The sequence below is a fragment of the Zingiber officinale genome, chromosome 7A (genome assembly GCF_018446385.1).
Source record: "Zingiber officinale cultivar Zhangliang chromosome 7A, Zo_v1.1, whole genome shotgun sequence".
NCBI classification, from domain to species: domain Eukaryota; kingdom Viridiplantae; phylum Streptophyta; class Magnoliopsida; order Zingiberales; family Zingiberaceae; genus Zingiber; species Zingiber officinale.
This window is the reverse complement of record NC_055998.1, coordinates 36,497,815-36,519,369: the sequence shown is the minus strand read 5'-3', so window position 1 is coordinate 36,519,369 and position 21,555 is coordinate 36,497,815. Positions and strand designations below refer to the sequence as shown.

Below are 21,555 nucleotides of genomic sequence, written 5' to 3'. Positions count from 1 at the left end.
CATGTATCAAATGCTCTACACCTTACCTTACTTCTCAGCAGAAAGGTTGCTACCGGAAAAGACATGCTGCTGTGGAAAAATAATGACAATACCACAGTGATCAGCTCCATAATTCAGCACAAGCATTCTAATCAAGAATCTGAATACCCAAATTTGCCTTACTTAACTTGGCCTCCTTCCTCTCTGGTAGTGCCTAACTATTGCCAGCAGTGGTTGGCTGGAGACAACAACAATGGCGTCGACCACACAGCCAGCGTCTAGATCCAATGATGGGAGCGTGATCAGGCGGCACCGATACGATCAAACTGTGAAGAAGATCGTGAGGAAGAGGAATCAGGATCCTCGCTCAGAAGTGGTCGGCGGATCAGGGCTAGGGCACCGCTGGAAAGAGGGCTCAAATGCCAGCAGAGGAGAGGCGGCACAATAAGGCTAGGTGGTTGCGGCGGTTGAGAACTAGGTCACAACATGGAGGCAGTCGACGGTAGGGCAGAAAAGAGGAAAAAGAAAGAACCTCGGCGTCGGCTGTAGGGCGTCGCCACTGCTCTGTGTGGCGGAGGCAGCGGCGGAGCGACTCAACGGGAGGGTGAAAGTGGGCCGGCGGTGGCAGATCGTCGCTGGCACTTGGGGAAGAGGAGCGACAGTGGTGTCGGGCGTCTCTCGGGCGGCCTGGCTTCGGGCGGAGGAGACAGTGAGATCGGAAATTAGGGCACGGTGAGGAGCGACGCAATAGGGAAGAAGAAGAGGGATATGCCAAGAACCCTCAACCACGCTTAAATCGCGAGGAGAAGGGAACCGCCACCAGTTAGGGCTTCGACATCGCGGAGGATCGGGAGGAAATGCACGTGGGAAGGAGGCAGAGAAAATAAAAGGAAAAGAAAATAAAATAAAAAGAAAATCAACATTTCCTCGCTTAAATGGGTAACCTAAACAGACTTTCCCGGGGCCCAGTTTTTATACCTGTAAACTCATCTATACGAGCTCCGAAAAATTCTCAGAAAATTTCTAAAAATTCCAAAATTCCTTTATCATTATTCTCCATTTATCGGTATTTTACATTCTCCTCCACTAATAAAAATTTGGTTCCCAAATTTCAGTTATCTACCATCAACAAGTACTAACAACAGATAGAATGTATAAATGCTGAACGGTGAATTCAATCACATACCTCAAGTGAAAAGATGGGGGTATCGAGTTTGGATAGTATCCTCGAGCTCCCAGGTAGTCTCCTCGTCCGAATGATGCTGTCATCCGACTTTAACCAGCCAAATAGTCTTGTTCCGCAGCTGACGCTCTTTCCGGTCTAGAATCCGTACAGAAACCTCCTCGTAGGTAACGTCAGGCTGAACGGGAACCGAAATATCTGTCAGCACATGTGACGAGTCGGGTATGTATCTACTCAGCATAGATACGTGGAATACATCGTGAACGCCTGCCAGGGATGATGGTAGTGTCAGCCGATAAGCTACTGCTCCTATCCTCTCCAGGATCTGGAAAGGGTCATTGTACCGCGGAGCTAGCTTACATTTGAGGCCAAATCTCTTCACCCCTTTCGTGGGTGAAACTCGCAGAAATACATGGTTGCCAGTAGAGAACTCCAGGGGTCTGCGTCTCCAATCAGCATAACTCTTCTGGCGGTCCTACGCCTCTGACATCCTCCGTCTGATAGTATGGACCAACTCTGCCTCCTGCTGAGCTCTATGAGGTCCCAACAGCTGGACCTCCCCAACCTCATCCCAGAGAGTGGGTGTCCGACAAGACCTACCATACAACGCTTCAAACGGTGCCATCTGGATAGCCGAATGAAAGCTGTTGTTGTAGGCAAACTCTACCAATGATAAATGGTCCTCCCAACTGCCTCCAAAATCCAATACACAAGACCTCAGCAAGTCCTCTAGAGTTTGAATGGTCCGCTCTGACTGTCCATCTGTCTGCGGATGGAAAGCTCTACTAAAACGGAGTTGAGTGCCCAAGGCCTGCTGCAGACTCTACCAGAATCGAAACGTGAACCGATGGTCTCTATCCGAAATAATAGTCAAAGGAACACCAAGTAATCTGGTGATCTCCCGGCAATACAGATCTGCCAATCGAACCAGGGAATCAGTCTTCCGGATTGCTAAGAAGTGCACCGATTTGGTTAATCGATCAACGATTACCCAAATCGCGTCATGGGCTCGTCGTATCCTCGGCAAACCCACCACAAAGTCCATGGTAATATGTTCCCATTTCCACTCAGGAATAGGAATCCACTGAAGTAATCCGGCAGGTCTCTGGTGCTCAGCCTTCACCTGCTGACAGACAAGACATCTAGCTACAAATTCTGCGATGTCTTTCTTCATACTGTTCCACCAGTAGGAACACCTCAAATCTCGATACATGCGGGTTCCAGCTGGATCGATCACAAATCGAGAGCGATGAGCCTCCTGAAGTAGCTCCTGTAAAACTAGGTGAGACTGAGGTATGCATAATCTGCCTCGGAAGTATATAATACCCTCCTCATCTCGTGTGAGCTCGGTCTACTGCCCGGAAGCTATCTGGCTACCATTAAATTGCAAATGCTGATCACCGGCGTAGGCCTCTCGGATCCTTGTCCTGATCGACGAGTGAGCAACCATGGTAACCAGAATACCCTGCTCTGTCTGTCCCTGCTCCTGAAGGCCCAACTCGGAGAAACCCTGAACCAAGTCTGTGACTGAAACTAGGTGGCAAGCCAAAGTCCCTCTGGACTTCCTTCTGAGTGCATCGGCAACCACATTAGCTTTCCTCGAATGGTAGCTAATGGTACAATCATAATCCTTCAGGAACTCCATCCATCTCCTCTGTCGGAGATTAAGTTCCTTCTAACTGAAAATATATTTGAGACTCTTATGATCCGTAAGAATCTCAAAGGTAATGTCATACAGATGATGTTACCAAATCTTCAAAGCAAAGATGATGGCGGCTAGCTCCAAATCATGTACTGGGTAGTTCTTCTCATGCTCCTTCAACTAACGAGAAGCATAGGAGACTACCCTACCGTGCTGCATCAGAACAGCGCCTAAACCCTGAAGAGACACGTCGGTGTAGAGCACAAATCTGTCCTCTCCAGCAGGCAAAACCAAAACTGGAGCCGACACTAATCTCCGCTTCAGCTCCTGGAAACTGGTCTCACAGCCCTTGGTCCAAGTGAACTTCACGCCTTTCCTGGTCAGGCGTGTCAAGGGCATAGCAATTCGGGAGAAACCCTCGACGAACCGTTTGTAATATCCAGCTAGTCCCAGAAAATTGTGAATCTCCTAAACTAATCTTGGCTGCTCCCAACTGGTGACAGCCTCAATCTTCTGAGGGTCTACTGAAATACCTCTGCTAGAGACCACATGTCCCAGAAAACCGACTGAGGATAGCCAGAAAGCACACTTACTGAACTTCACGTATAGCTGATGTCGTCAAAGAGTCTCCAAGACTGTGCGAAGATGCTGCGCTTGTTCCTCCTCGGAACGCAAGTAGACCAATATGTCATCGATGAAAACGATAACAAAGTGATCAAGATACTCCAAGAAAACGCAGTTCATCAAATCCATAAACACCGCTGGAGCATTGGTAAGTCCAAATGGCATTACCAAAAACTCATAATGGTCGTATCTGGTACGGAATGCTGTCTTCTGAATATCAGATTCTCTGACTCTCATCTGATGATATTCGGATCGCAGATCAATCTTAGAATACACTGATGTACCTCTGAGCTAATCAAACAAATCCTTGATCCACGGTTTTTGACGGTCACTGCATTCAGCTGTCTGTAGTCAATGCATAACCTCAGTGTACCATCCTTTTTCTTGACAAATAATACCAGAGAATCTCATAGAGAAGCACTAGGGCGTATAAATCCCCTATCTAAAAGCTCCTGGAGTTGAACCTTCAGTTCGTTCAACTCTTTTGGTGTCATACGACAAGGAGCTTTCGATGTCGGCGTGGTCCCCAAAATCAACTCAATAACAAACTCCACTTGCCTTATGGGAGGCAAACCTGGTAGCTCCTTTGGAAATACATCCAGATACTCTCGGACTACTGGAACGTTGGAGAGTTGAGAACTACTATCGTCTTCAGTATGAATCAAGGATAACAGAAAACCCTGACAGCCATGTGACAGCAGCTTCTGCGCTTGAATCACCGAAATGGTCGATATGTCGTCTCTGATGCCAGTGAAATCCCACAAGGGTTGGTTCGGAGGCTGAAATGTGACCACCCTCGTCTAGCAATCAACAGTGGCATGATATGCTGATAAACAGTCCATGCCAAGAATAATATCAAAGTAGACCATTTCCAATACTAAAAGATCTACCGTAAGTATCATGTTGCCAAACTCTAACGGGCAACCTCTGACCTCCTGAGTGACGTCCAAGGTATCACCGAACGATAGAGAGACAGTCAGTCGCTGCGGTCTGAAAGTGGGTAACCTACCAATCTCCCTCATAAAGGTATGACACTCTAACCAACTAAGCTAATAGGCTATCCTCTGCCCTACCATGCTCAGTGAATTTAAATGTTGGTGTCGAATTTAACTTGGGAAGGGTTTGCTCCATAGTCTCTATCCAAGACTGGGCCACGCTCGGATTAAGCTCTCCTCGGAAGAGTGTAAATCGACTCTTCATCGACACTGCCAACGTTGGGATCTAGGCTTGTGTCTCGACAATGTCAGTGAGGTGGGTAGGGACGGCTGCAGAAACTGGCGGAAACACTGCAACTAGTGCTACAGGTGGTACCGTTGAATAGACCGGGGGAGGTACTCCCGGTGCTGCTGCATAAACTGGGGCATATGCCGCCGGTGGCACTGCAGGGTCAGCATAGGTGGTCGCGACTGGAGGTCTGGTGGGTGGTACCGAATGTGGAGCAACCGGTACCGCTGGTGCAGGTGCTATTGGATACACTGTAGGCACTAGGGGCATGGGCGCTACTGGTGCCGGGTACACGGTAGGTCCAGGTGGTGGTGGTGCCAGGTACGCCGCAGGCTCTACTGGAGCAGGTGTCGGGTATGCCAGTGGTACCCCTGGTGGTACTGTAAATACGGTAGGGGTGGGTACAGCCGGTGCAGCCGAGGTAGGTACCTCTAAAGGAGCCATCGGGGGTCTGAGAGCCCGACGCACCCCGCAATATCCTGAGTTTGTCCCTGACTGACAGGCTCAACCCCAGTAGGCATCTCTGACAAGTCCAGAAATTCCACTTGTACGTGGTCGTCCAGCACCACGTCTCGCAGCTATACATGTAGATCTCCTCATATCTGTTAATTTATAACACAAATATCACTACAAGTATAAAAATTATAAAATTTACCTATTTGTCGTTTGGAGATGTTCCGTCGCTGTCCAGTCCCCAATTTACCTCAAAATTTCGAACGAGAAACTCGACGGAAACCCGTACAAAACCAAAAATAAATACCCAAGTTAACTAGTAAACTTGGATTAACCCTAAAATCCAGAACACCAAAAGTAAGTATCGTAACCCTCTCTGATACCAATAAATTGGTATCAGATAAATTTTGAAAATCCGTAACAAGAAAAAAAAACAAACAAGTATCACCAACTTGGCTATGATACCAAATAAATTGTCACGCCCCAGGTAGTCCTTGCCCGAATAAAATTTCAGCAGCATCTCCCCTGTACTGGTGACAATCTGAAACTTATACATTACCCTCAGGAACACATATACCTCGGCCAACACAGCCGGAACAATAACAATAATAAAAATGCAACAACCAAGCATCCACGCAGTTTACTAGTAAACAAACTAAAGCAGTGATAAGAAAACTCAAAATCAACCCTATTCAACTACACCCATAAATCTCAAAACACGATGAAACAAAATCCACCCACCTCTTCTACCATCCAAGCAGGCATGTAGTAAAATAAATTCACATAAACTCATCGACAACATCCATAAAGTAAACTAATACAAGTCCAGATAGTGCAATAAGAAAATAAGAACCAAAGTCCGAAAACAACACATCCTCGCGACCTACAGGGGACTAGCGACTGGAACTCTCCGGACAACCTCAATTTGAAATGTAATAATAACCACGGGGTCAGTCAACTCCTCAGCAGGTAACAACTGATATGCATAATAAAAAAAATAACAACTAGCACTAATCATGCGTACAGTCTCCTGATATAAGAATGATAAATGTAACTGAAATAAATAGGAGAGAACTATACTAACCAGGACCTGGGTATAAGTATAACAAGGTCGTCAGACCGAGAGTGTCATAAATCCTGTATGCATGTCAATCATATGCATCCATCCAAATGCAGCAAATAAATGCAACAAACACAAGTAATAAATGCATCAATGCATCCGATGTCAATGACATGTCCTGGTCACCCCTGACGCTAGTCAGCCATCTCACACACGATGGTGAGACCGAGTGGGTAGGGCTGTGACAACCGTGCACTCTACCGTCACTGCTTTTGATGAGTGACCGAGTGGACGGGATGCTATGGAGTACACCTATCCTCCTACCCCAAATCATAAGTGGGGGAACTCAATGCTCTCATCTCCCTGAGCCAGTTTAGAGGAGGGATCCCTGACGTGCTACCACGCTGCGCCACGCTACCCACGAGTGGACCAACAGAGCACTGACAGAGCACCTGCTACAACACACCATGCCTGATAAATACCACTAACCCATGAGTGGTTGTGTGTACAGATCCATGTAACTGGCGATGTGCTCAACAATAATGGAGCAAACTATCGCACAGCATGCAATCATGCGAGATGGTGCATGACACTAAGCATAGAAAATATCCTGAACCTATCCATATAGATAATGTGTACCCTAAAACAAATTGACCAAATCAATGGTCAAGGTACACAGGTCAAATAAGGTATCAAAACCTAGGTCCTGAACATAATAAAAACATGGTTGTGTCACTACCCCTGTAAGCATGTATAATCAGGTAGGTACTAACATGAAGTGCATAACAAATAAACAAAACAAGCATGTAACAGATCGGGTAGTGACCAACCAAAACAAATAAGAAACATAATCATTGCTATTTGTTAAAAACGCTACTATGCATATCAAATGACATAAAGTCAAAGTACCCGCCTCCAATAGAAAGGATTGTATCCGGTCTAAATCTGACGTCAAGATACTAGTCTCGCATCAAAGTCCTGTGCCTCTAACATAAACATTTTTATTTAGCTACAACCCAATGAATAGCTAAATAAAATCCTTAAAAACAATTTAGGGAAAAACCCTAAACCATAACCTCAACCTACCTAAATTAAATCCAACGGTTAATTAGGGTTAGTTTCCTAATCCCTAATTAACCCATTAGATAACAAATCTAAACCTAAATCAATCTACACATGAACAATTATCTAAAATAATCGAATCAAAACCATGATCTATAGCATGTATCAAATGCTCTACACCTTACCTTACTTCTTAGTCGAAAGGTTGCTGCCGGAAAAGAGATGATGCTGTGGAAAAATAATGACAGTACCACAGTGATCAGTTCCATAATTCAGCACAAACATTCTAATAAAAAATCTGAATACCCAAATTTGCCTTACTTAACTCGGCCTCCTTCCTCTCTGGTAGTGCCTTACTATTGCCAGCAGTGATAGGCTGGAGACAACAACAATGGTGTCGACCACACGACCAGCTCTAGATCCAATGATGGGAGCGCGATCAGGCGGCACCGGTACGATCAAATTGTGAAGAAGATCGTGAGGAAGAGGAATCAGGATCCTCGCTCAGAAGTGGCCGGCGGATCAGGGCTAGGGCACCGCTGGAAAGAGGGCTCGGGTGCCAGCAGAGTTGAGGCGGCACAGTGAGGCTAGGTGGCTGCGGTGGTGGAGAACTAGGTCACAACGTGGAGGCAGCCGATGCTAGGGTAGAAAAGAGGAAAAAGAAAGAACCTCGGCGTCAGCTGTAGGGCGTCGCCGCTGCTCCGTGTGGCAGCGGCGGCGGAGAGATGCAACAGGAGGGCGACAGTGGGTCGGCGGTGGCAGATCGTCGCCAGCGCTTGGGGAAGAGGAGGAGCGACAGTGGCATCGGGCGTCTGTCGGGCGGCCTAGCTTCGGGCGAAGGAGATAGTGAGATCGGAAGTTAGGGCACGGTGAGGAACGGCGCAATAGGGAAGAAGAAGAGGGATATGCCAAGAACCCTCGGCCACGCTTAAATTGCGAGGAGAAGGGAACCGTCGCTGGTTAGGGCTTCGGGATCGCGGAGGATCGGCACGCGGGAAAGAGGCGATGAAAATAAAAGGAAATGAAAATAAAATAAAATAAAAAGAAAAACAATATTTCCTCGCTTAAATGGGTAGCCTAAATAGGCTTTCTCGGGGCCCAGTTTTTATCCCTATAAACTCGTCCATACGAGCTCCAAAAAATTTCCAGAAAATTTCTAAAAATTCTGAAAAATTCCTTTATCATTATTCTCCATTTTTCGGTATTTTATAGAATGCATAACAAGTAAGCAAAATAAGTATGTAATAGGTATCCGGTAGTGACAAACCGATGCAGATAAGAAACATAATTATTACTACTTGTTAAAAACTACTAAGCATATCAAATGACATATCAAAATAGATAAGTCAAGGTACCCGCCTCCAATAAGAGGATCCAATCCGGTCCAAATCTGACGTCGAGATGCTCATCTCGTGTCAAAGTCCTGTGTCACCAATATATATACATTTTTATTTAGCTACAACTCAAATGAATGGCTAAATAAAAATCCTCAAGAACAATTTAGGGAAAAACCCTAAACCATAAACCTCAACCTACCTAAATTAAATCCAACGGTTCATTAGGGTTAGTTTCCTAATCCCCAATCAACCTGTTAGATTAATAATCCAAACCTAAATCAATTATACTAATCATGAAGTCTATCTCATACCTAATTTAACACATAAACCTAATTCATCAACATCATGTATCAAAATTACTACACCATACCTCAAGCTTAGCCAACAAGATTTCTGCCGGAAGGAGGTCCTGCTGAAACCAAGGTGAGCTGTTGGATTAAAGAGCAACCCACAACACAATTTCAAATCCACAGAACACTATACCTCACTAGAATCAATCAGATCAAGCAGGAGGTCACTGATCAAGCTTTAACCCCTCTTGTCTCTGCCCGATAGCCCAAGCACAACTCACTGATCCCCAACATCTCCAATCCATGACCTAATTCAACCACAAAGAAAATGAGGATCAAGAACAGAGAAGGATCGGTGAACCGAGGAGAGGATTGAAGAAAAACAATGAAGACAAGGCTGTTACCTCACCACACCGTCGTCACTAGATAGATCCGACTAGGGCACAACGCCACCAAAGGAAGAGGAGAAGGATCAGGAGAAAGGTTCGGCGCTGAGGCTTACGGGAACACCACCGGCTGAGGAGGACACCCCAACAATCGTACCCCTGGTCGGCGGTGAAGACGCGATGGTGTGGATCGGCGCCGGCGACGAACGGAAAAGAAGTTTCATCAAGTCGTCCGTGAGAACAGAGAGAAGAAGAAGGGAAGGAAGTTCTCATCAGGTCAGAGAGGAGAAAGAGGAAGGAGTGATCGGGCACGTGTTTTGTACACTCGGTAAGAAGAAACCGCCGTGTGTGGTTAGGGTAGAGATCGGCGTGAGAGGAGGCTTGGCGCGAGGGAGGAGGGGGGGCGACGTCAAGGTCTAGGGCACGGGTTCGAGGAAGGGAAAATAAGAAAAATAAAAAGGAAAAAATTAAATATTTCCTCGCTTAAATGGGATATACCCTAAACAGACTTTCTCGGGGTTCAATTTTTATCCCTGTAACTGAAGTCATACGGTTTCCCAAAAATTTTGGAAAAAATCCTAAAAATTTTGAAAATTTTCCTTATGGTGATTCTCTCTTTTTCGGTATTTTACATTAAGGATAACTGTCCAAAACTCAAAAGCAAGGAATAAGATAAATGACCAAGATGATCGAAGCACAAGAACCTTAAAGCTACGTGGGATAAAATGTCATCAGAATCCAAAGTTGAAGCATACGCCGAACTTACACTAATGGCAAGTCACCAAGAAGAAGAAGAAGATGAAACCTCATCCGAGATGAGCATCAAGAGCATGGATGAAGGGAAAGCTTCGAATTATGTGTCAAATACGACTCTTACCTCCTGATCAATTTTATGAAGCTATACCGATGTTATCTAAATCTCTATGTAAGTTACGAACTAAATGTATGAATTTTAAAAATGACAATAATGAATTAAAAATAAACTTAGCTAAAACATGTCCATTAGAACATTTTGATAAAATTCAAATGAAAAATTCAAATTTGAAAGAACAAATAAAATTATTGAAAATGAATGATGCATGCACAAATTCTTTACCAATTCCAAATTTTAGAAATAATAAAGGGCTTATTAATATTTAAGAAACGGGGTTAAATTATAAAATTTTTTAGAAATTATATTCCAAGAAAATTTTGAATAAATTTAGTAGGTAGAAATTTATTTTACATTTGTAAAGCTATTATAAACTATTAAATTAATTTTTATATTCATACTTAAAGTTTTTTTAATAAATTGCTTCATACACCTATTTTGGTTTTAATTTTTATCTCATGCACAAATGGATTATCTATTTTCATAAATATTTTTAAAATTTTATCATTGATAAATTATTTGTAAAATTCTTATTTTAAAAAATAAAGTTTAATGATTAAAAGTGTCTTGAAAATTAATTTTTCAAAAACTTAATTTTTATGTGATAATAAATTATGTCTTCATTATAAAACAAAACTTTTCAAGATTTTTAGACAAATATATAATTTTTGTAAATTTTGATCGAAAAATATAATTTAAAATTTAAAAATTTTTAGAATTTAATTTTGAAAAACTTGATTTTTTTAAAAAAATATATTATTGTATTAGAAATATGTAGAAATCAGACAAATTTTTAGAACTCTTAAATATTTTTAAAGATTTAGTTTAAAAAATAACTATAATTATTTAAAAATATTTATTACAATTAAAATAAAAATATTCTGTACTTGAAATTTTTATAATATTTTCAAATCATTATTATTATAATTGATAAAAAAAATAGAATTTTTTGACACTTTAAAATAATTTTTAAATTATTTTTTAAAAAAAATATTTGAATTAATCAATTAAAAATTATTTCTTTGAAAATTATTTTTTAAAAAAAACATATATTACTTAAAAATTATATTTCAAACCAATTATCAATATTTTTCTAATTTTTTTATTTTCCTATTGTTTTTGATGGGATAAAGGAGAGAAAAATAAGGATTAAGTTACGGGGAAGGTATATAATTTAATATTCTTTAATTGAATTGATTACAATTTTTTCTTGTAATAATTGAATAGTTATTTGATTAAATTGTTTTATTATTTGTTTTAACCTTAACTAAATTTGGATTGATGTATATCAAAAGGGAGAAATTGTAAGTACCTTAGGGTTGTTTTGATGTGATCAGCCGAGTTAAGTTAAACTATGCAGTTTGATATCTTGTGTGTAAGTGTGCAGAGATTTAGAAACACAAGAAGTTGAACAGAAGACGCAGCGAACGAGAAGGATGACACGAGAAACGAGTTAACGAGCTCAGTGCATTCGAGGGACGAGGAGCTGAGAATAGTACATCGGCGGAGTGCTTTTGAGGGACGAGAAGCCGGAAAGAAGATTGCTTGAGGAGAAGGCTATAGTGGGGTTCAGGTGAGCTCAACTCTGGACGGCTGGAAAATCACCTAAGCAACTATAGATAAGTCAACTTGAGTTGACTCTAGTGCCTGGACCATGTCCAAGCGTGCAGACTCTAAGCGCCCGGACCAAGTCCAAGTACTAGGGATGCCCCAACCATGTCAATGATCCATTGCGAAGAGGATCAGAGCTAGAGTCCACATTAGCAGACTCCAGGCGCTCGGACCGGGTCTAGACACCCGAAAGCCGATAAGTCATTGACGAAGAGTCATTGCGGAGTGGATTGAGACGACCACATCCAGGCACCCGGACCAGTTCCAAATGTCTGGGATTTACCACATTAGCAAACTGCTAGTTCGACCAGTGAGATATAAAAAGAGTCCTGGTTCTCATGGAGTTTTTCATCGCCTTGGACTAGCAATTTTCTTAGTTGCAAACCAAGTAAATGTTTTCCTCTTCTTTTTAGTTAACGTTTTTATTGTCTTTAACTAATGAAGTGTGTTCTTGCTAAGATCGACAGTAACAGAAGTTTTAATTCTAGCTTGCAAGCTATTCATTCTTCTCTAGCTGGCTAACCGGGACCAACAATTAGTATCACTTTAGAAGGAATAACCGTCAACTAAAGCAACAAGATGGCCAAAGTGAGCATTCATCCATTGAAATTCGAAGGAGATTTCGTGATATGAAAAAAGGATAATGGAGCTATTCTTTAAAACATATTTCGATATATTGTTTACTATTAAATATAGTTTTGTAGCACCCATAGATTAACACAGAGCTGAAAAAGAAGAGCACTTGTGGAGTAAGAAGAAACAAACCGACTTCGTGACAAATAAAAAAATAGAGTTTCATCTACTTTATATTCTTCCATCCCAAAAAGTCAATTGGATCGACAACTACAACTATCTTTGTAGTAACTTGAGCTTCCAAATTATGTTTTAAGTAAAAGCATAGCATGCCCCCGCGCCATGGTGAAATAGTAAAAGGTGGGATGAATTTTTTAGGTAACGAGAATTTAAATCTCATCTAGAGCATATTACACCCTAGGCCGTCTATTAGAATCCATCTATACTTCACGATTTCCTAATCTCTAGAATTAATCCGATCATAAAAGCTAAAGCATAGCAGTGTTTCAAGGAGCAGGCGAGTTGACTGGCCAGTGGGCGACATGGAGCAGTGCTCAAACTAAAAGCATTTGACCTCTTTGCCTAACTCCCGGCCTTTATAAAGCTCCCTTGTGCTTCACGAGATTTAATTGGTGGCTTTGCCTTTGCCTTTTTATGAATAAAAAAACTTGTGTTTTTGTTGGAAAGGTGGTGAAAACAGGGCTTTTGCTGGACGTGTTTTGCTGCGAATGCTAAACGCTTTCACTTTTTTTTTCTTCATAATTTTCCTCCTCTTTCTTTGCTCTCCTTTCTCCTGTTGTCTATTATCTTCTTCTTCGTTCATGCCATTCTTCTGCAGTGCTATTATTTGCAAAATATCATTATTTTGCATGAAATATTGGACCATTATTCATTGCCATTATGGTGCCTCATAATGCGTTATCTATCATTCATTGAATCAATAATGGAACAAAAACAGGAATTCCTCTGTTTGATTCCAGAATTCATTGTTCATGCTTGTTGGTTCATGAGCTTGTCTATCCTAAATGTACTATAGTACTTGAATATCCTTGTAAAAAAAAATATTCTAACCAGCTTGAATGGCTTAATCATACTAATCCACTTGACCAAGTGAACCTATCTGAACAAGTTGATTAGGCTAACTCTATTCCATAAAGAAAGCTACTAATTTAAGCACTACACAACCTTGCTCCAATGAACTTGCCAATCAATTCGACTAGGCAATTGGCCATATCAAGCTACTTAAAAGGAATCATACATTTAGTTTTTCTTTTGACACCAATTTGGTGGTTCAATCTCACAAAAAAAAAAAACATCATAAAGTGTTTCTCCTCATCGATTCCTTTTGAATGCTGGTTCAAAGGTCCATGATTCTCTTCAGATCTCAAGAACAGTGCAAGAAGAAGTAACACATTATGCCATTAGACTGTTGTCAGTTACTGACTGATATGTGGCTTTTCCTATTTGTTCTCTGTCCTACCTTCTCTCATCCTGATCTTCACACTCTCTGGCAATTAAATCCACGGACCAGGTTTCTTAATCCCACAATTTTCACTCCTGCGTCAGATGAGTTTGCTCAGTGGTCCTGTCAGTCTAGTACCATCTTTCCCTTTACATCCAAAGCCAGAAAAGCTTTAGGTGGCAATCGCAGTGTTTGCCTGCAGCATTGCATGGCGATGAAGACTGAGGGAAGTCAAGTCACTCAAGTTCAGATTCTCAAACACTCTCATCGTCTCTCCTTGAGTTAATCCACTGTTCACTGGTACATATTTATCTCCTTGTGTTCCCTTATTACAGTGATTCTGACAAGACAAACATGGAGCTTCAGTTTGGTTCCACAGCCAGATCAGTTAGTTCTTCGCAGGTATTTTACTTAGTTTTTTCTTGGAATTTTGATTTTAATAGTGTTTCTGTTCAGTTCTTCTATAGTTCTTGGTTCATAATCTGTTTGTGATAATTCTGCTTCAAGTAGGAGATGTAACTTTTCCACTTCAGATCTACCTTAACTAGAGTTTTTATTTTAACTAGGACATCATGAGTATAGCAGAACCAGACACTGAGGAGTTGGTTAGGGAGATTGCCTTATTGGAATTAGAGGTTATGTATCTGGAGCAGTATCTGTTATCACTTTATCGAAGGGCTTTCGATCACCAAGTGCTCACTTTGTCTAGCTCGAGTGTGCGGAATTCTGACTCCAAGGTGATTCAACATGACTCAACACTAAGGGCATCATCAAGGAAAGAAGGCACAAAGCATCTATCTTTTCGTGAAACGATGAATCAGAATTCAACTATAAAACTAGTACCTCAAGATGATGATCAATGCAGCAGCGCGTTGTTCTCACAAAGGGCAACTTGTTCGGCATGGATGTCATCTTCCAATGAAAGTTTGGCAACAGCTGCTTACTCATGCCATTCGCCACTGCTATCGTTTCACAAGGCAAAAAGATGTCAATCTTTGTTCTTCAGCAGATAACACTATTTTGGGTTTCAAATTTTTTTACTTCCCTGTTTTGTTTGTTCAGGAAGAGAAGAATCATGCTTCAAGGGCGATAAGCTTAGCAGAATATCTTGGTGCCAATATTGATGATCATGTCCCGGAGACACCGAATAGGCTTTCAGAACAAATGGTGAGATGCATGAGTGTCATGCTCTGCAAACTTGCTGATCCTCCTATGGTTTGTCATGGTCCACCATCATCTCCTGTTTCCTTGCCTTCATCGGTCAGTGTTCTTTCTCCGATACAACAGAAAAATAGTCCGATCCATAAGCACCAGGCCTTCGATTCCTGGTTGATCAATGCTTTCCAAGCCAAGGGACTCACAGAACTCAGTGGAGCACATACTGATTCTTGCATTGTGGAGGTGCCTTCAATTAGTAGGGATCCATGGAGACTGAGGGGTGTTGAAGACATGCTACAGAATTATAAGTTAGTTCACTTGAATTCAGCACCGATACACCACAAACTAGAACACTAGTCTTGAATATTGTAGTTTGCCATTGAAATTATTGTCATTTTCAGGTCAGTTCTTGGCCGACTAAAAATGGTAGATCCAATGAAGATGAAGCATGAGGAGAAGCTAGCCTTTTGGGTTAATATACACAATGCCTTGGTGATGCATGTAAGCATAAACCTCGGTCCACTTACGAAATAGTTGTACGATATACTTTCCTCACATGTTCATGTTCTCTATAAAGGCATATGTAGAATGTGGAATTCCACAAGATAACAGGAGTAAGGCTTCCCTTCTTGTCAAGGTACCATGGTCGTATTAGCTAAGTAATTTCGACTCGTTGATGTTAAGCATTCATCTTGTTCTTGTTTTCTCTAGGCGAGTTGCGCAATTGGTACTTGTGTAGTGAATGCAGCCATCATACGAGGTTCCATTCTTTGTTGCCGCACACATTGTCCTCGACAAGTATGCCACATAGTTTTCTTTTTTCCCCTTACTTTTGTCACTTGGAACAAAGCTATGGCATTGCATACTTTTGAATTACAGTACTGAACATCTAATCTTGTTTAAAATATGAAGAGTAACAACTTTCTTGACCACAATTTTGATATGTACTCCAATAATCTCACAAGTTACCCTTCTATGATTTCAGGGGCTTCAATCACTGTTCCACTCAAGATTCAAAAACAAGGTTGGAGATCGTTGGCACGGATATGCCATCGAACAACAAGAGCCTCTTCTTCATTTCGCACTGTGTTCTGGCAGTTACTCCGATCCTCCAGTAAACATTCCACACCCCATCAATATTGGTTTTCATTGTAGAAATTACTGATGGTGAACTTGGACATCCTCTTGCATTTTCCATGTTAATTTTTGACTAATTGCTGATATTAAGTAATAGCAAGAGTTCACTGAGACTTTGCAAATTAGCTCTGTCATTCTGCGATTTGAATTCAAAACCCTCTTGATACGTGATCCTTCTCTTTAGGTCCGAGTATATAGCCCCAAGAGAGTGTTTCAACAATTGGAAGCTGCAAAAGAAGAGTATATTCAAGCAACTGCCAGGATTTGCAAGGAAGAGAAGATCATTGTTCCAAAGATTGTGGATTTGTATGCCAAGGAGATGGCACTAAGCACACAAGCTTTGGTCGACATGGTTCATCATCATCTCTCCGGGAATTTTCCGAAATCCAGATCATCCAGCAAAGTTTTTGAATGGCAGCCATATAACTTCAACTTCAGATACCTTCTGTCAAGAGAAGTTGCATGGTAGGAATTGCTGGTGGATGGGTTTGAAGAGTTTGATTTGTTCTTTCTTCTTTATTTTGCTCTTTAATTCTTGACATTTTTTATTAATTGTAAGAAGGTAAGAGCTGGAGTTGTCCATCTTTGAGAACATTCAATTGAGCTTGTAGAAATTTGGTATAGAAATCTCTTGCCCCTAGCTAGAAGTAAAGGGTTTACCTAATTGTGGATTTGTCGACCTAATTAGCCTTGATATAAGCATTAGAATGGCCTAATATGGTTTAGTTGGGGTTTAACTTAATCTTTTGTTTGGGACTGAACTAGCTCAATTTTTTGCAAATTAATGACTCAATGTTCGTTTGGTTATATGGTATCACTTTAATTTAATTTCATACAATAAATTATGAATCGATAGAGGAGCTTTATGCTTTAGGTTAGTTGATTATTTAGACTTAAGGTTAAGTATTTTAATCTCTCTCTTAAGTGTACTGCACTATCTTTTAAGTTTAAAGTTTTAGATTATTTCACTTTGACTTTAAGAGGGTACAGTTTGGGAACTTATAAGTTCTTTAAATTTATTTGATAATTTTTTTTTTCAAATAGCTTATAAATAGTCAAAATAAATTATTTTGGAGCTTATAAGCTGCTTTTAAAAAAAGTAAGGGAGACTCTACTTTAAAAAAAAATCTTATTTTAATAATTTTTTTTCTAAAATGTCCTTATATAATTTCATTAATCCCCATCTTATCCTCCATAAATTTTTATAAATTTAATATCTTTCTATCTCCGTTGACTTCTCTTCTAGCACCGTGTCATCTTCTTTGTCAGCGCTCCTTTCTAATTTTCTCTCTTTGGTGCAGAAATTAGAAAGTTCCTGAGCCATACTGCTTCTTTAGCTGCCTCAGAGGCTGCTACATATTCAGCTTCCATGGTTGAGTCCGAAACGCATTTCTGCTTAACACTCCTCCATGAAATGGCTCCACCTCCTAAAGTAAATACATAGCCTGATGTAGACTTACTGTTATCCCTATCTGATTGGAAATCTGAATCTGTGTAACCCACAGGGAGCAGATCGTCTGCTTGGTAAACTAGCATATAATCTCTAGTCCTTCTGAGGTACTTTAATATATGCTTTACCGCAGTCCAATGTCCTTGTCCAGGGTTACTCTGATATCTGCTGACCATGCCCACGGTAAAACAGATATCAGGTCTCGTACATAGCATTGCATACATTAGGCTTCCTACAGCCGAAGCATAAGGAACTGCTTTCATGTCTTCTATCTCTTTCGACGTCTTTGGAGACATCTCTTTAGACAGAGCTACTCCATGTCTAAAAGGTAAGAAACCTTTCTTGGAATCCTGCATGCTAAAACGAGCAAGGATTGTATCTATATATGAAGCTTGGGACAGACACAACATTCTTTTCTTGCGATCCCTTATCACTTTGATCCCAAGAATGTGTGCACACTCTCCTAAGTCCTTCATATCAAATTGTTTGGACAACCATACCCTTACGTCTGATAATACCTTGACATTGTTGCCAATTAACAAAATATCATCTACGTATAGTACAAGAAATACCACCACATTTCCATTACACTTCTTGTATACACAAGACTCATCCGGACACTGAATAAATCCATATGACTGGATTACTTCATTAAACCGGATGTTCCAAGATCTTGAAGCTTGCTTCAGTCCATAAATGGACCGATTGAGCTTGCACACTAGATGTCCTTTGCCTTTTTCAATGAACCCTTCTGGTTGCTTCATATGGATGTTTTCTTCAAGACTTCCATTAAGGAAAGCTGTCTTGACATCCATTTGCCAAATCTCATAATCCATATGAGCGGTAATGGATAAGAGTATCCGGATAGACTTAAGCATGGCTACCGGTGAAAAGGTTTCCTCATAATCGATTCCCTCTTTCTGAGTATACCCTTTCGCAACAAGCCTTGCTTTGAAGGTTTCTACCTTTCCGTCTGTCCCTCTTTTCCTTTTGTAGATCCACTTGCATCCAACGACTTTTATACCATAAGGTGGTTCTACAAGCTTCCAGACCTTATTAGAGTACATAGACTCTATTTCAGAATTCATTGCCTTTTGCCAAGATACTGCATCTATATCTTGGTGTGCTTCATCCTATGTTCGGGGATCAGGTTCATGTTTACCCGAGATCAAGTCTGAAGACTCTCCCAAAAACTTGAATCTTTCTAGTCGCCTTACAACCCTCCCACTACGACGAGGCACTATCGGTGGTTGTGTATCATGTGTGACACGTGTTGCAGTCTCTTGTGGTACTTCATCTTGTCCTGTTGGTACTGAAGTTGACATGTCCTCTCTAAGTTCTTCTAAAACAACTTTGCTCTTGGGCTTGTGATCCATTATATAGTCCTCTTCTAAAAATTGGGCATTGGTGCTAACAATGACCTTCTGGTCTTTAGGACTATAAAATAAACCACCTTTCGTTCCTTTGGGATATCCTACAAACACGCGAACTTCTGTACGGGATTCTAACTTATCAGCATCTGGTTTCAGCACATGTGATGGACTACCCCAAATCCGAATATGTCTTAGACTGGGGTTTCGCCCATTCCACAATTCTATGGGAGTAGAAGAAACTGATTTAGAAGGTACTAAGTTCAAAACGTATACTGCTGTTTCCAGAGCATATCCCCAAAACGAATTTGGTAATTCTGAATAACTCATCATCGATCTAACCATCTCCATAAGAGTCCTATTCCTTCGTTCTGCTACACCATTCTGTTGGGGTGTTCCAGGTGCAGACAATTGGGATTGAATCCCGACCTCTGATAAGTAATTCCTAAACTCTCCTAAGAGGTATTCGCCACCACGATCAGATCGTAGTGTCTTGATACTTTTACCTAATCGTTTCTCCACATCAGCCTTGTATTCTTTGAACTTATCAAAGCACTCGGACTTGCGGCGCATTAGGTAAATGTATCCATATCTTGAATAATCGTCTATGAAAGAGACAAAATATTCAAAACCTCCTCTTGCCTGGACAGACATAGGACCACACAAATCAGAGTGAACCAACTCTAACACTTCTTTGGCTCTATACCCCTTGGCCTTGAATGGCCTCTTGGTCATTTTACCTTCCAAGCAGGATTCACAAGTTGGAAAATTTTTCAACTCTAATGAACCCAAAAGTCCATCGGCTATAAGCCTCTGAATCCTTCTTAAGTTAATATGACCAAGCCTTAGATGCCAAAGATATGCTTGGTTCATTTCCGAAGGTTCTTTTCTCTTATTAGAGTTAGAAGATGAGTTATAAATTTCCATATTTTGCTTTGTGGAAGAAATTGGATTTAAAGTATACAAATTGCCAACTAATGCACCAGAACAGATAATCACTTTATTTCTTTTAATAACTACATTGTTACTGAAAGAAACTGAATATCCATCTAAAAACAGTTTAGAAACTGAAATTAAATTCTTTCTAAAACTGGGTACATAAAGACAATTTCTTAAAATCAAATTTCTATTTCTACTAAAAGATAAGTAGACGTCTCCCACTGCAACAGCTGCCACCTTAGTAGCATTGCCCATGTAGACGGTAATCTCCCCTTCAGATAGTCGTCGGGTTTCCTGGAACCCCTGCAAGGAATTGCAGACATGATCAGTGGCTCCCGTATCTACACACCAGGTGCTGGTAGATAACACCGCTAAACATGTTTCAACAACCAGAGCATGAGATATACCTTTGTTTTGGTTCCTACGAGGACAGTCCGCCTTCCAATGTCCTGTCTGCTTGCACTTGCCCTTCGGCTTCTTCACTCCAGCTTTAAATCCCGTACTCTGAGATTTATTCACTTTCTTTGCTGAGCCAGCTTGTTTCTTCTTCTTCTTTCCTTTCGGTTTAGAAGTAGAACCATTTTCAGCAAAGTGAATTTGAGAATTGTGACGAAATAATCCTTCTGCTGCTTGAAGTTCTGTCAGTAGTTCCCCTAATGAATAAATCCTTTTATTCATATTATAGTTCAGGCGGAACTGCTCAAAACTTCTAGGTAGCGTTTGGAGGATCATATCGATCTGGGTTTCCCATCAATTTCTCCTCCAAGGATCTGTATCTCGTTCAGATAAGCCATCATCTTTAGGATATGATCCCTTACAGGAGTACCCTCTTGCATGGTGGCTGTCATTATCTTTCTCATAGCTTCTTGTCTAGAAGCCCTATCTGATAACCAAAGAGTTCCTTGAGATTGTTCATAATATCATAAGCTGTTGGTAAATCTTGATGCTGATGTTGCAATACATTTGACATTGAAGCCAAAATGTAACACCGCGCCATCTCATCTGCCTTTACCCATTTCTTATGATATTCAATCTCCTCTTGGGTAGATTCACCAGTGGGTGCATCAGGACAAGGTTCAGTCAGTACAAATTTATAGCTTTCAGCAGTCAGAACAATGTCCAGGTTCCTTTTCCAATCTATGTAATTAGGTCCAGTAAGTCTATTTTGTTGAAGTATGATGGACAGTGGGTTGAAAGTCATCCTAAGAATCACAAATAACTTTTGGTCAGAACTCTAAATTTAGAATAATATTGATTCCTCAAACAATACTATTTTAAATTAACCAACACCTCATAACACCGTGAATTTTGTATGCCACGTTAGTGTGGACGTATACAAATTCAACATTTGTAAAAGGAGGGTTTTAACCCATTAATTTTATTATCTTGTCAACCTAACTTTTTGACAAATAAAATTAATAGTTGGTATTATTTGGTCACACAAATAATAATAGTGACTCCGTTGGGGAGGATACTATTAGATGTGTCTAAGTGTATACCATTACTTGACACTAAGTCCATTAATAAGATTATGCCCCTTCCGTTGGGGAAGATCACACGCTCTTAATTAATTTCCTATAGTCATCCAAAAATGGAAGTCTGTTCTAGTGATCCACAAACAAGCTCATCCGTTATGGAGGAAGGCACTCAGAGCCAACGCGCAAGCTTGTTTGCATCACTTACAAACCAGTAATGGAGACCATGGGATTTATTTAAAAATCCCTCTCCCACTTAGTTATTTATA

At 40.8% G+C, this 21,555-nt stretch overlaps 1 protein-coding gene and 1 pseudogene across 2 annotated transcripts; one reads left to right on the top strand and one right to left on the bottom strand.

Annotated features, from left to right (window-relative positions):
• The first annotated feature begins 13,770 nt into the window (after positions 1 to 13,770).
• LOC122001319 lies at positions 13,771 to 16,716 on the top strand. 2 transcript variants are annotated; one of them, XM_042556001.1, is made up of 9 exons: positions 13,771 to 14,001; positions 14,093 to 14,159; positions 14,324 to 14,734; positions 14,820 to 15,223; positions 15,317 to 15,416; positions 15,493 to 15,552; positions 15,627 to 15,713; positions 15,901 to 16,029; positions 16,237 to 16,716. In XM_042556001.1, the coding sequence occupies exons 2-9, from the start codon at positions 14,112 to 14,114 to the stop codon at positions 16,519 to 16,521; spliced, it is 1,524 nt and encodes a 507-aa protein (XP_042411935.1). In that variant the 5' UTR covers positions 13,771 to 14,001; positions 14,093 to 14,111; the 3' UTR covers positions 16,522 to 16,716. The 2 variants fall into 2 exon arrangements, with proteins under 2 accessions (XP_042411935.1, XP_042411936.1); XM_042556002.1 differs by having other exon boundaries at positions 13,772 to 14,159.
• A 3,635-nt stretch (positions 16,717 to 20,351) lies between these two features.
• On the bottom strand, positions 20,352 to 21,000 carry LOC122003091 (annotated as a pseudogene).
• Between the last annotated feature and the right edge of the window lie 555 nt (positions 21,001 to 21,555).